The sequence below is a fragment of the Oratosquilla oratoria genome, chromosome 28, assembly GCF_046742065.1.
Source record: "Oratosquilla oratoria isolate Oo_2021 chromosome 28, ASM4674206v1, whole genome shotgun sequence".
Taxonomy (NCBI): domain Eukaryota; kingdom Metazoa; phylum Arthropoda; class Malacostraca; order Stomatopoda; family Squillidae; genus Oratosquilla; species Oratosquilla oratoria.
The window spans coordinates 49,602,793-49,616,277 of NC_134804.1; the positions used below are offsets into that span (position 1 = coordinate 49,602,793).

At 40.0% G+C, this 13,485-nt stretch overlaps 1 protein-coding gene across 2 annotated transcripts in view; it reads left to right on the forward strand.

Moving 5' to 3' along the window:
* Nucleotides 1-10,728, forward strand: part of LOC143040409 (uridylate-specific endoribonuclease A-like) — a 30,185-nt gene extending 19,457 nt beyond the window's left edge. For both annotated transcript variants that reach the window (XM_076211463.1, XM_076211464.1), the window contains 2 exons: nt 2,060-2,286; nt 8,514-10,728. In XM_076211463.1, coding sequence (XP_076067578.1) covers nt 2,060-2,286; nt 8,514-8,801 — 515 coding nt within the window. In that variant the 3' untranslated portion in view covers nt 8,802-10,728. The remainder of the gene's footprint in view (nt 1-2,059; nt 2,287-8,513) is intronic.
* Nucleotides 10,729-13,485: the final 2,757 nt, after the last annotated feature.

A 13,485-nucleotide genomic window follows, 5' to 3' on the forward strand; every position in this document is an offset into this window, starting at 1 on the left:
TCACTTAGTGAAATTACCCAACTTATGAATGATATATTTCAGGGATTTTCAGTTTAAGAAGGGTCTTTTTTTTGGGGGGGGGGGGGAAGCCAAAAAGAATTCCATTTACACTTTTGAGAAAGCTGAAATTTGTTCTGGTAGATGCCATAATCAAGTTTGTATAAAATATAACTCTTATGAAATGTTTTCCACTGCCATTACTGCTTAAGAATAGACATAATTCATTTCCGCCATATAGCAGTGTGCAAGTTCACTAGAAATTCCACGGTCTCTTAGGTCTCCAACTTTTCATTCAAGGACGCCATGTGAAAAGGGGTGTTGAAAAGGAGAAAATAAATTTACTTGGACACAAAAAGATTATTTCGATTAGTGGATACATGCTTGTCACTGACGAACGTTATGTCCACTCTTGTTTTATACTCAAATCTTGAAGAATAGGCCTATATTAAGCTTGTATGTCAGTGTCAAGTGTCTGGACTTACTTGACTTCTACCTCAACACTGTAACTATTATTATGATACTGCCAAAGATCAGCCGTACCTGGCTGTGTAATCAACTCTGCTGAAATGACAGTGATTTTTATTTATCAAGCGAGCAGTCAGGAAGGCTTTCAAATGCTTGTTTGGACGTTTGAAATCAATGGACAATTTTTTTTTTTTTTTTTTTAAGGAAAATTTAGGTAACACCGTGTTTGCTTCAGCATCATTGTATTGAGATTGAGATACCCTCACTAGCTATGTCCAAGATAAACTTGATGGCTTGATTTTACCAAGGTTCTGAAGACGTGTGAAGCATCCCAAGATAATGCATTTACCAAATAAATTTCTGCTAAACCTGAGTATATAAGAAACCCCTTGGATAGCCACTGTCCATTCTGCCAGAAGTGTAAACACCACCTGGCTTTTCCAGTGTATTCATTGTCATCATCACTCTCTTAGGTCACGTCACTGTCATTAGAGTCTGAGTCAGATTCAAGGCTGTTTCGAGTCTTGGCGATATCATCATCACTGTCAGGAAGGTCAGCAGGTTCCAGCACGGCTGTGTCTATTTGAGGACCTGTGAACCAAATAATGCCATAAGAATTATTCACAATTTCTCATCCCTTGTGTGGTTCTTTCGAGACTTCTTCCTCACACGCTAAATGCCAAGTCCTGACGACAAAGTTGCAACGGTGGATCTTCTGCATAACCACATTCTTGCATGGGGGTAGGCTGCTGGCAAAATTGTAATCAAACTCCACTGGGCTTCCTGACTGTAAGGGTCAGAGGAAGTACGTGTGATTCAAGAATGGTAGACGCAACCGGAGGGATATTAGAAGTAAAAAATTATCATCGTTCCTTTTTGGATGAAGATTAGTTTCCAGTCTTCAAATGTGGGGGATGGTTTTAGTCACATGGATAGCATTAAAATGCCTAAAATGCCAATCACATTAAACTTTGTCTGTGAATGGTGATTTAGTTGTTGTTGTTCCCTGGACTGTCTGTCCAAGCTCCCCTATCAGGAGGTTAGGACGATGCATCTTACAGAGGACTTTGTAGCATGGAATTTAATGAACCATACCCTTGGTCCAACTTGCTGGAGGCAAGGATCGAATTGCCATCCCCACGACCTCCGTCACAAGTAGCGTCGCTCTAAGCCACTCGGCCAGCGAAAACCCAGGTGTTTTAGTGAGAATGAATAATCCACAAGGCTAAATTTAAAAAAAGGAGACTGCAAGAGACCACAAGGCCTAAACTAGGCAGTTCCATGTCAATTATCACTTATTACACCCATCCATAAAATTATCTATCCTTTTACTACAGCCAATAGTTTCAACGCTCACAATATGGTTACCAAGTCTATTCCATTCATCAACTACTCAATTAGTAAACCAAATCTTGCCTATTTCCTTCTTAAATCTAAATTTGTCAAAAATTTAAATCCCTTACTAAGAGTCCTGCCCTGCTATCGTAGTATGATGACTTTGTCTAACTATGAGTAAATAAGAATATTATTGTCCCAGTTTGGTCTCATGCCCACGCCATCTTATCTCACTCCAGATTATGTCTTTTCTTTCCAGGACTTGTGAACGATCTCAGAGTAAAGCTTGATGAGATATGGTTTACAATGTACAACCGTGGCCGCAGGTCTGGCGGTACCTCCTCTGGGTTTGAACACAGTTTTGTAGGAGAACTCAAAAATGGCAAAGTGTCCGGGTTTCATAATTGGGTCTCCTTTTACAAAGAAGAAACTGAAAGAGATCTTGATTACAAGGGATTCATCAATAAGGTGTCCCTTAGTAGCAATGTAAGTATTGTTATCTTAGTGATTTATTGTGTAATGATTGATCACTACATGGTAGGCATATATACTACGTTTTCTGGAATACGTTATACTATTTTCGATCCATTGTTGCCTTAGTTTCAAAAGGTGGAAACCTCTTGGTCCCATAGTGCCTGCCAACAGCCCTGGGAACTATCTACAAATCTCCCAAAGAAGAAACTTTAGACCAGTGGTTCTCAATACGTTTCCTCATGTACCCCATATTTATGAATTTCTGTTTCCTAGCTTGCTGGAGACTGCTTTATCACTAAATTAAATTGTTGCGCATCCACTAACTACAATTAGTTTCCGACTTGTAGCCCCCCTTGTGAAGCTCTGTAGGCCCTGAAGGGGTCACGGCTCCCAGGTTGAGAACCCCTGCTTTAGAATGTTGTGTGTGTTGTATCAGTATGGTGTTCTTTGTATGTCACCGATTATAAGTTGTAGGGGGAGATCACTTGTCGGTTGCCAGTTCTCCACGTGTGAAAAAGACTAAGAAATATAGTTGAAGTTGATGGAGATGTATCTTGGCCCCAGTCCGAAGACATTCATTCTCTCAAGGCTGCATCTTCTGGTGAAGCTGGTAAAGGAGTTGGCGGTTTTAGAAAATGGTTTACTTTGCTGTCCATCTTGCGGAACTACAACACTCAGGCACCCGTCATTGTCCCTTGAACATTTGAACATAAGAATGGAGGAGACCATAAGGCCTACACTAGGCAGTTCCATGTCCGTTACCACCCATTAAGTTATCTAACCTTCTTTTAAAACAACCGATAGTTTCAGCACTCACTACATGGGTACTAAGTCCATTTCAATCGTTAATCACTCTATTAGTAAAATTCTTGCCTATTTCCTTCTTAAATCTAAATTTGTCCAATTTAGATCCATTACTGCGAGTTCTGTCCAGCTGCCATGTACTGTTTTAAGCATATGAAGTTGGTTTGTCAATCTAGAATTTCGTTTTTTATGCCGTTATGCCTCGTTTTCCATTTTTGCATTTATGTTAGCACATTTTACTGATATTGCTCCATTATTGAATTACATACATACATATACCAAGGCTTTTTCCCCCTTACAAGGGAGGTAGCCAAAAAGGGAAAGGCATAAAATCATTTCAACCCACTCCATCCCCGATCACACTCCACACCCCTCCACCCTCCCTCTTATCTGAGCACATGTATATATACATGTATATATATACATACACACATACATATATGTACATATTTACATGTATATACATATATATATGTACATACATACACATGCGTATGTATATACATACATACATACATATACCAAGGCTTTTTTCCCCCTTACCAGGGGGGTAGCCAAAAAGGACAAGGCACAAAAACATTCCCACCCATTTCATCCCCGAAAACACTCCACACCCCTCCACCCTCCCTCCCATCTTAGCACCTCCTAGATGACAGATGCTAGATTTAACAGAATATAACACATTTACTCATAGTATTCACGTACTTGTTTCACATTATGCTATTATATTATAAAATCCTTACAACATACTTATATTGTAGAGGATATGAAAGTGAGAGGAACCAGTGAAGGGATAATTACATGTGGTTGTTATTGTTGTCGTTCTCTAGACCAAGGGTCACCAAATTCTTTTCATTCCGAAACTGAACACATTGTTCTGCATAATATTCGTAAGAAACTACTTCACAGTCTAGTCTTTTCTAAAATAACAAATTTTTCCCGTTATTTGCTAGAATAAATCTAAAATAATTATTCCTGTACTAAGCGAACCTAAAGTAGATATGTCAGGTATAATCTTCTATATTCTGCAATATGATAGTAAGGATTATGTAATCTGTCGTATCTCACAGGAACCTAGAAAATAGAAAAAAATGACATGTACAGTATGGTGGCAGGCTGGATGACCTGACCTCGCAGGCTGTGGTGACCTCTGCCTGAGACTGACTGGCCGAGCAGTTCTGTCTCCCTGCATAACGTTCCGTTCTTCTGCATAACGGACTTCAGAGAGATTCATCTCCCTGCCGCTAGTCCTCAGAACCTACTAACACTCTCTTCTCTATCTGAGGGTGGAACCCTGGAAGGCTGACACTCGATCTCCGGACTGAGCCCAAAATATTTGTATCAGTTGTACTTATTCCACCCTCCTATTCACATAAAGCTGACGGCTAGTGGCTTATCTCTTCTTAAGCGGGCCCTAAATGATCAATATTATCGCGCAATATACCGTATTGCACAATATTGACGGTATCGAGATGATACTGAAGAATGACAATACAGTGGGCGCAAAGGAAAAGTTAACCTTTTTCACCGCCATGGAAATGTAAACTCGAAATTTGCTGTTAATTCTTACGGCGTGTTCCCGCCATATAGATAGTGGGAGGAGCTTGTTATGACGCATATCCCCCCACCCCGGATCCCTCAACTTCCCACCAAACTTAGCTCTATTGTGCTCTCAGAGCATATCTGTGTTACGCTGCTCCACAGATCACAACTTTTTCGTCTTTCTGCTGAATTTGACGCCCTATCAGACACCACCATACCATCACAATGGGACGTAACAAGCTGACAATGGATGAGAAGGTCCGTGGCCTCACCCTAAAAGGAGCAGGGAGGGCCAGTAAAGCGTGTAGCTGACGATCTGAACGTGAGCTATGTGTCACTCTTCAAGCTCAAAAAGGCAGCCGCCACCGCACTGCCTCGCAAACCTGGCTCTGGGGGGAAAAAGATGTTTTTTCTTCAATTCAGCCGCTGTTATTGAAGGGTCCTATTGCACCTCACGTACCAAAACCTTGTCAGTCCGAGCAGTTGTCTTCTTCTTGCCCCTAGAACCAGGTTTGCGAGGCGACGCGGTGCCGGGAGAGATGGCGGTTGGTTATTTGAGCTTGAAGAGTGACTCGCGTTAAGATCGGCAGCCACACGCTTTACTGCTCCATTAGGGTGAGGGTATGGGTTCTTCTCCATTGTCACCTTGCTACGCTCCATTGTGATGGTATGGTGGTGTCTGACAGGGCGTCAAATTCAGAAGAAAGATGAAAAAGTTGTGGTCTGTGGAGCAGCTTGACACACATACGTCCTGCCCGAACTCTGAGACCACACTGGCGGGAAGCAGCGTTGCCTGAATTCCACACGTTTTCTTTGATCGAAAACTGATCAGTGACTAAGCTATTCCATGTTTGTGATTGACGGAATTTCTATCGGCATAACGGACACGCACAACAATGTGGAATAGGAGTGTTGCCACCAACAGATTTCTCTAAACATTAGATGAGAAAGAAAACGCATAAATAATACTATTTAAGTATATACCATTATAAACCGATGAACATTAGAATACCGCTAATTCTTTCCCTAATAAGGTAAATGATAATAACGTAACATAATTATTTTACTGAACAAAACTCACTTAGTATTTCCTCCTTTTAAAGGGTCTTAAGAGTTGTCTGACCTATCACTGTCATAGTCACCGTCGTATTCAAATTGTGGCACTTGTGATTGTGAAGAGGGATCCGAGTCTGAGGAGGTGGTATGTATATGGATTCTCTACGGTATTTTCTTGATCAGTATCACTATCACTGAGGAAATCTCTGTCAGGGTTTTCCCCAGTACTACTGACATAGTCTTCGTTAAGATCTTCTACTCTATGGATCGGAAACTCGTCATTTGGCTCATAAAAACGTAGCACACTTTGGTCGTCGCTACTAGTATTTTCTGGGTCATTCTCTTGGTTTTCTGTATTTAGGGAATCCTCTGTATGGAAAAGCTCTTCAGTAGGTCCATCATTGTTTATCTCATTTTGGTCGTCATTACTAGTATTTTCTGATTCATTCTGCTGATTTTCTGTATTTAGGTTATCCTCTGTATGGAAAAGCTCTTCACTTGGTCCATCATTATTTACCTCATTTTCACATACCTTAAGTAGCGACACCTGTAGAAGAAGCAATGTGTTACTCTCTCCGTTTCAGCTGAATAACTGGACCTCACAAACCACCTTGACCATGTTATCTTCCTCTGCTAAGCACCCTTCTCTTGTATCATTGCAATTTTGCGACTGTTAGTGTATAGATATAGGTATTTAATGGAAAATTTGGTTATCAGCAATCCATTTTACGTATAACTTTAACTAAAGATAACTTTGCACACAATAAGCTAAAGGCCCCAAAGCAGATATAGAAAATGTGGAAATATTTTTCCACACTGTGTAGAAATCCGTCCACGTTATCCACGCCAGTTGCCAACACTCGCTAGATTCCCTCACCATGAGCGATATTTCCACGAAACGGCAACGCTGAGTTGAAGGAGGCGTCATCCCAAGCTCCTCCCACTACCTATATGGCGGGAACACGGTGTAAAAGTTAACAGCGTATTTCGAGTTAACATTTCCATTGCGGTGAAAGGGTTTAACTTTTCCTTTGCTCCCACTGTATATATTGTCAAAATATACTATCAATATTTTGTCATTCTACAATATAATTCCTACATCGTCAATGATATTGTACAATACGGAATATTGCGCAATAAGGCCCGCTGTACTACTAGAACCGTAAGCCAGTGACAGAAACCGTCGTCCCTCACTAATACAATATAGACAACAGTTCAGAGTTTTTGGGGACTGTTGCCGGCTACTGTGGGGCTGTGGGTTTCCAACCAATAAAATTCGAGGCAGCAATTATGATGAAAATGATAATACGTGATTTTTCGTAGGTCGCTCGAACACATATTTCGGAATGACAGTTCTCGCCTCTGGCAATGAATTGGATACTTCCGAACGCGTGTCCCGTTCGACAAGCCAGTTATTACCAATTATTACTTATGTGTGATTCACCATTGTCTTGGATCACATGTTGGACTCGTGATCGACAGTTACCCTCCCGGAAGAGAGCTCAGTTCATATATGACCGATCTATGGGTAATGCTGTGACCTTACACGCACACACACACTCAACTCCCTGCCCATGAGAGTTGGAGTAACAACTCGCAGCATAGCGATACTGAAATCATTTCAGCCCTGGGCGGGATTCGAACTCTACCACTGCGCCGTCGAGTCTGTGTGTGTGTGTGTGTGTGAGAGAGAGAATTGCACTTGATGTATGAAATTATATTGCCTATACATTTCAGACTGGAAGAGTGAATTGCACTTAACGTATGAAAATATATTGCTTATGCATTTCAGACTGGAAGAGTGAATTGCACTTAACGTATGAAATTATATTGCCTATGCATTTCAGACTGGAAGAGTGAATTGCACTTAATGTATGAAATTATATTGCCTATACATTTCAGACTGGAAGAGTGAATTGCACTTAATGTATGAAATTATATTGCCTATACATTTCAGACTGGAAGAGTGAATTGCACTTAACGTATGAAATTATATTGCCTATGCATTTCAGACTGGAAGAGTGAATTGCACTTAACGTATGAAATTATATTGCCTATGCATTTCAGACTGGAAGAGTGAATTGCACTTAATGTATGAAACTATATTGCCTATACATTTCAGACTGGAAGAGTGAATTGCACTTAACGTATGAAATTGTATTGCCTATGCATTTCAGACTGGAAGAGTGAATTGCACTTAATGTATGAAATTATATTGCCTATACATTTCAGACTGGAAGAGTGAATTGCACTTAATGTATGAAATTATATTGCCTATGCATTTCAGACTGGAAGAGTGAATTGCACTTAATGTATGAAATTATATTGCCTATACATTTCAGACTGGAAGAGTGAATTGCACTTAACGTATGAAATTATATTGCCTATGCATTTCAGACTGGAAGAGTGAATTGCACTTAATGTATGAAATTATATTGCCTATACATTTCAGACTGGAAGAGTGAATTGCACTTAACGTATGAAATTATATTGCCTATGCATTTCAGACTGGAAGAGTGAATTGCACTTAATGTATGAAATTATATTGCCTATGCATTTCAGACTGGAAGAGTGAATTGCACTTAATGTATGAAACTATATTGCCTATACATTTCAGACTGGAAGAGTGAATTGCACTTAACGTATGAAATTGTATTGCCTATGCATTTCAGACTGGAAGAGTGAATTGCACTTAATGTATGAAATTATATTGCCTATACATTTCAGACTGGAAGAGTGAATTGCACTTAATGTATGAAATTATATTGCCTATGCATTTCAGACTGGAAGAGTGAATTGCACTTAATGTATGAAATTATATTGCCTATGCATTTCAGACTGGAAACCGACGAAAAGCTGAGATTCTACTGACCCGCTTCACTTGGGAACAGGAGAAGAAGCCCATAGGTTCTGTCTTCATCGGCACTTCGCCCGAACTCGAGTTGGCCGTCTACACCATCTGTTTCTACGCACGCCCAGACAAGAGGTGCACAGTTCAGATGGGAGGGAAACGGTTCAACATACAGACTTGGACCTACAAGTCTGGCGGGAAGCTCCTCGTCGGGAGTGCATATCCTGACATCCCCTCGAATTATGGAAGAAGTAGGAACAATCGCCGCGGCTAGTTCCTCTTGCTGCTGAGCATTGTCTTCGGGCAAGCATCCCGTTTTATTTTTTCTTGTGAAGAATAAAATTATGGGTTTTTCGTAACGCTTGCTTACCTTTGAGAAATGAATGTCTCTGTTCAGGTGACGCCTTTATAGAGGACCCACCTATCTGAGAATGACATGTGATATGATCAACCTTTCAAAATGAAGATCATCTGAAGACTGAGCCTTGATTTGTACGATGTTTCGTTTGCTACAGTCTTATCAAGGCTTGATAAACCTGTAACAAGCAAAACATACGTATTAATAAAAGGGTTCCGTTCTCACATGGTCTTAAACGGCAACTGCCAATTTTATACAAATTGTTACATGATCAACCTATTGACATGCTCACCCCTACGTACCGGAAAGCCGAGTATCAGTAGTCTTAGTTCACAGGGCCTACAGTAAGAATCCCTGATGTTTGGAGCGAGTGCATAGGATCTTGCCTCGAGGTATTTGCCGAAGATAAAAATATATAGTGGTTTTTTTTTTTTTTTTTTTTTTTTTTTTTTTTTTCTTCTTCTTCATACTGAGGATTCAGGCTTGTCTACTTCTAACCACATCTTCTACTGGAGTTCCAGGTAGATCACAGGTATATCCGCGTCGTGCGTGAGTGACACGACCTCAAAATCCTGGGTGGATCCAAAAATAGGTGTGGTTATTAAGACTTTCGTATGTTGTCACTACATATGTTTTCATCCAGTAAGGGTTACTTGATGCCTGTCAGTGGATGGCGTCTTACGCACACAACACATATATACATACATATACCAAAGGTTTTTCCCCCTTACACGGGGGTAGCCTAACACATACAAAGCCAATTTAACACTGTAGCAGAAGAGAATTACCTCTAAAGAAATGGGAGCTGTCCACATTAGTGTGACAGGTTGCAGCAAATTAACATTTTCTCTTTTTATCATTAATTCTGGAGAGTTTATTTTTAATTGTTGGATATTTTCCAAATCCAGTTTTTCATGACTTACCTAAGAACCAATAACAGATTCCTGCAAGTGGTGGTTTTGCAAGGTGGACGTCGGCGAGGAACCGCTCCCCGCCATCTATGTCCAAAATCCTCCAAAACACACCTCCGTCTGGAGCCACAACCCCGAGAGGCTGTCATTCGGTCTCCAGAACAGGACCTAAACAGTTCTGCCAACTTTGACTGTACCCATAAACACAAGTAATAATTTGGTGACTCTATTATTATAGTTTCTAATGACTTAATTATTGGCAACATAATGAAATTTTAATTGATTGTAACTGCTGACTTGCAGTGCAACCTCAAAAAAGGACACGTGTCAATTAGAATGTTGCATTACTTGTTATACAAAATACAATTGGCATTACATAGAGTATTGGTATATACACTAACATATATTTATACATTGTTACTGGTACCATATAACAATTCCTAAATACATATTTGCATAATAGTTTGTACAAGCAATAATATACGTGCTATTCATAATTAATGAAAACGGCTTAAGGCGTAACGTCGCTACAGATGTTATCACACTGGGCAATTTCTCCCCCGACTGTTGGAGGTTCTCAGAATGGAATCTGATTAATGGAGGAAAATAAATGTTCTCCAGCATATCAAATATTATATATTTTTGTTAAGACAAACTAGTTTGTCATAGTGATTTTACGGCGGGTAAGTTTATGGAGGTCGGTGGTACCGCCAACTGGTCGGAGGAAAAATAGCCCAGTGTGATAACCCCTTAATACACGTCAACGTGTCTTGCCCGTGATGTCTATGGGAGGCCATGAGGACCGTTACAAACGCTGCGGGGTTGTGGGTATCCTGGCAGTTGACTGAGGCAACAACTATTATTCAATTTGACCAGAATAATTGTTTCAGTGATTGGAATTGCTTTTGTTCTCCAATAAATATAAAAGTAAACATGCTGTAATTATCCTATATTAAACACTCACTATACTTGGAAACTATCGAAACCCACGGGGGGGGGGGGGGCTGGCAGTTAAAAGTGACTGTGACAGCTGAGGCGCTGAGGACGTAAAGGTCGCTCTGAAACTTGTAGTCGTTCCTAAACTGTGGCACACGTGCCACAGGTGGCACCCAACAAGGTAAAACTAATACTATAAGGTAAATTAGCGGGGGGGGGGAGCCAGAAAACCTCTCCACTGCGCAGGTAGATGATGACGTCAACGGAAATATCGAGACCAGGGTTTCACGGGTCGAGAGCTGTCAGCCACTCACACACCAGTGTGTGGAGCTAAGCTCCATCTTCTGATTAAAGGGGTAGCTAAGGCAGACAAGTAACATATAAAAATGCCAACAGTTTGCATAATGCAGAAGTACATTGCCGTTAGACTGAAAGGTGATAAAAATATACATTTCTTTTCACTACCCAAAGATAAAGAACTTAGAAAGAAATGGATTGAATTATGTGGCACACACAACACTCGGTCATCTGGATATGTATGCAGTCGTCATTTTGAAAGTAACTATTTATTAGCAACATTTCCTGAAATTTTCATTCAATTGCAAATAGACTAAAGAATCCGGTTAAAACATAACTGAGCTTGGTGGAGATAAAGGTCTATATATAAAATCCACGCTTGAGGAGATATGGAAACCCACGCAAATCCAAAATGTTATATAATAAAAACCATATGATGTTTTTATGTGTCATTACTACTGGGTTTATATTCAGCTAGTTGATGTGTATCAACAGTATAATATCTTCCTCATCTACCTGATCAACATATAAATTCACATGTCATCCCATCTAATAACTCGTCATATTAATATAATCCACCTAATGTGAAAGCATGGAAGCATTTTTATAACTTGTCTGGCGGTCATATCTCAGATACTGATAATTTGAGGATAAGAAAGTGATACTGAGTAATTTCAGTATTATGTGAACATCATAGTGTAGTTTTAAAGTCTACCATACATACAGATGGTTTTCTTTAAATTTTACATTTTCTTTCACCTCTCACTCACCTCCTCCCTCTGGATTTTCTATGACGTCACGGTGGAGGTGCGCGGAGGTGGGGGGAGGCTCAACGTACGTTATAGTATTCGTTTTACCTTGGTACCCATTTTCAGTAGTTGGCGCCCGGGCGGGATTTCCGATGCACTGTGAGCAAAGCCATGCCACGCAGCGACCAACGGTGAAGGAAAATGCGCGTCCCTCACATTGAAATTTAGTTAATGAATTTTGCCCTTTGTTGTTGGTTATTTTGTGTTTCACTTATGAATAGATTTATATCTGATCGACATGTGCTTTTTTGTCCTGGAACCAGGTGATAAGTGTCGATGGTACGAAAATCCCAGGTGGCTCTCGATCAGAAGAAAATGGGAACTTTGCCTTAATGCCTTCCCACCTACCAAAGACTTCCAAAAAATGGAACTTCAAGACCAACGCCGGCATTTCGAAATGGAGTCCCCCTAACTCTTTTCTCTCTGGAGTGACCCTCTGTGGACGTTTCCTTTTTGCACTTTTCTGGCTTCCAGATACTCAAGCATGTAAATCCCGAGTCGCCAAATAACGGTTAGCGGAGTTTGATCACCCGTCCCTCCGCCGCACTGTACACGTCATTTTTTTTCTCCTAAATATTTTTGGTCAATAAACATATTTGTTATCTTCATTATTTTTGTCTTCATTTTCGTGTTTGTCTTTATTTTCGCGTATTTTTATTTTGTGTAATATTAAATACATATGTTGATTGGTTTTATTTTTAGTGTATTCACTGTATTGTATTGAACAAAATGGCGTTGCAGCCAGTGCTAGTCATTCTCATTTATCTGGCCCGCTCTGGGAAAAAACATATATATATATATATATATATATATATATATATATATATATATATATACATATATATATATATATATTTATATATAGATATATATATAGATATATATACATATATGAACCCTTATGTAGAATAAAGAAAAACGAAACGACGCCGATTAAAAAGAAAAAAAAAATCGATGACATGACTGAGAGAAGTACATACGGCTGAAGAGCAGCCTCACTGGTGGCAGGGGATGATATTTCCCCTGGTAGTCGAGTTCGAGATACTGGAACACATTATTGACGTCGAGGTCGAAGAGCAATGTAGTAATGTTCGCCAGTTCTTCGTCGGTCACGTGATCTTCCGTACAACCCCCTGAAGAAACCAGAGTGTGGGTACATCATAATATTTTCGAACCATTTCCTTGGTATACTACACATGGTACAGCCCTGCATCTGCTATGCCTTGTCTATAAAAAAAATATATATATTCAAACGTGTCCACTTAATAAACTTGAAAGATTGATTTGCATGCAAGGTTCAGATACTTGTGACCCTGTGAAATGTTACTAATTAAGGACTTAACAGAATCTATCTTCAGCAGAGGATCTTACGTTCACTGACGTAGCATCAGATCGTTTTGGTGCGAATATTTAAACGTGTCGTCTCTCACCCGTGACACTATTCCATCGTCTCTATTTAGTATACACGCTAGCTGCTACTTAAACTAATCAAAGTACCAAAAGACCTGCACATTTTACAGCCAGGTGCAGACTACCAAGACAACGCCAACAAATTGATATACAAAGAGTACATAGGATACATGTAGGTCTTCAGTCCGGGATGGACACTGACCGAGTCATTTGTTTTTGGTGCCGCAACATCATGGT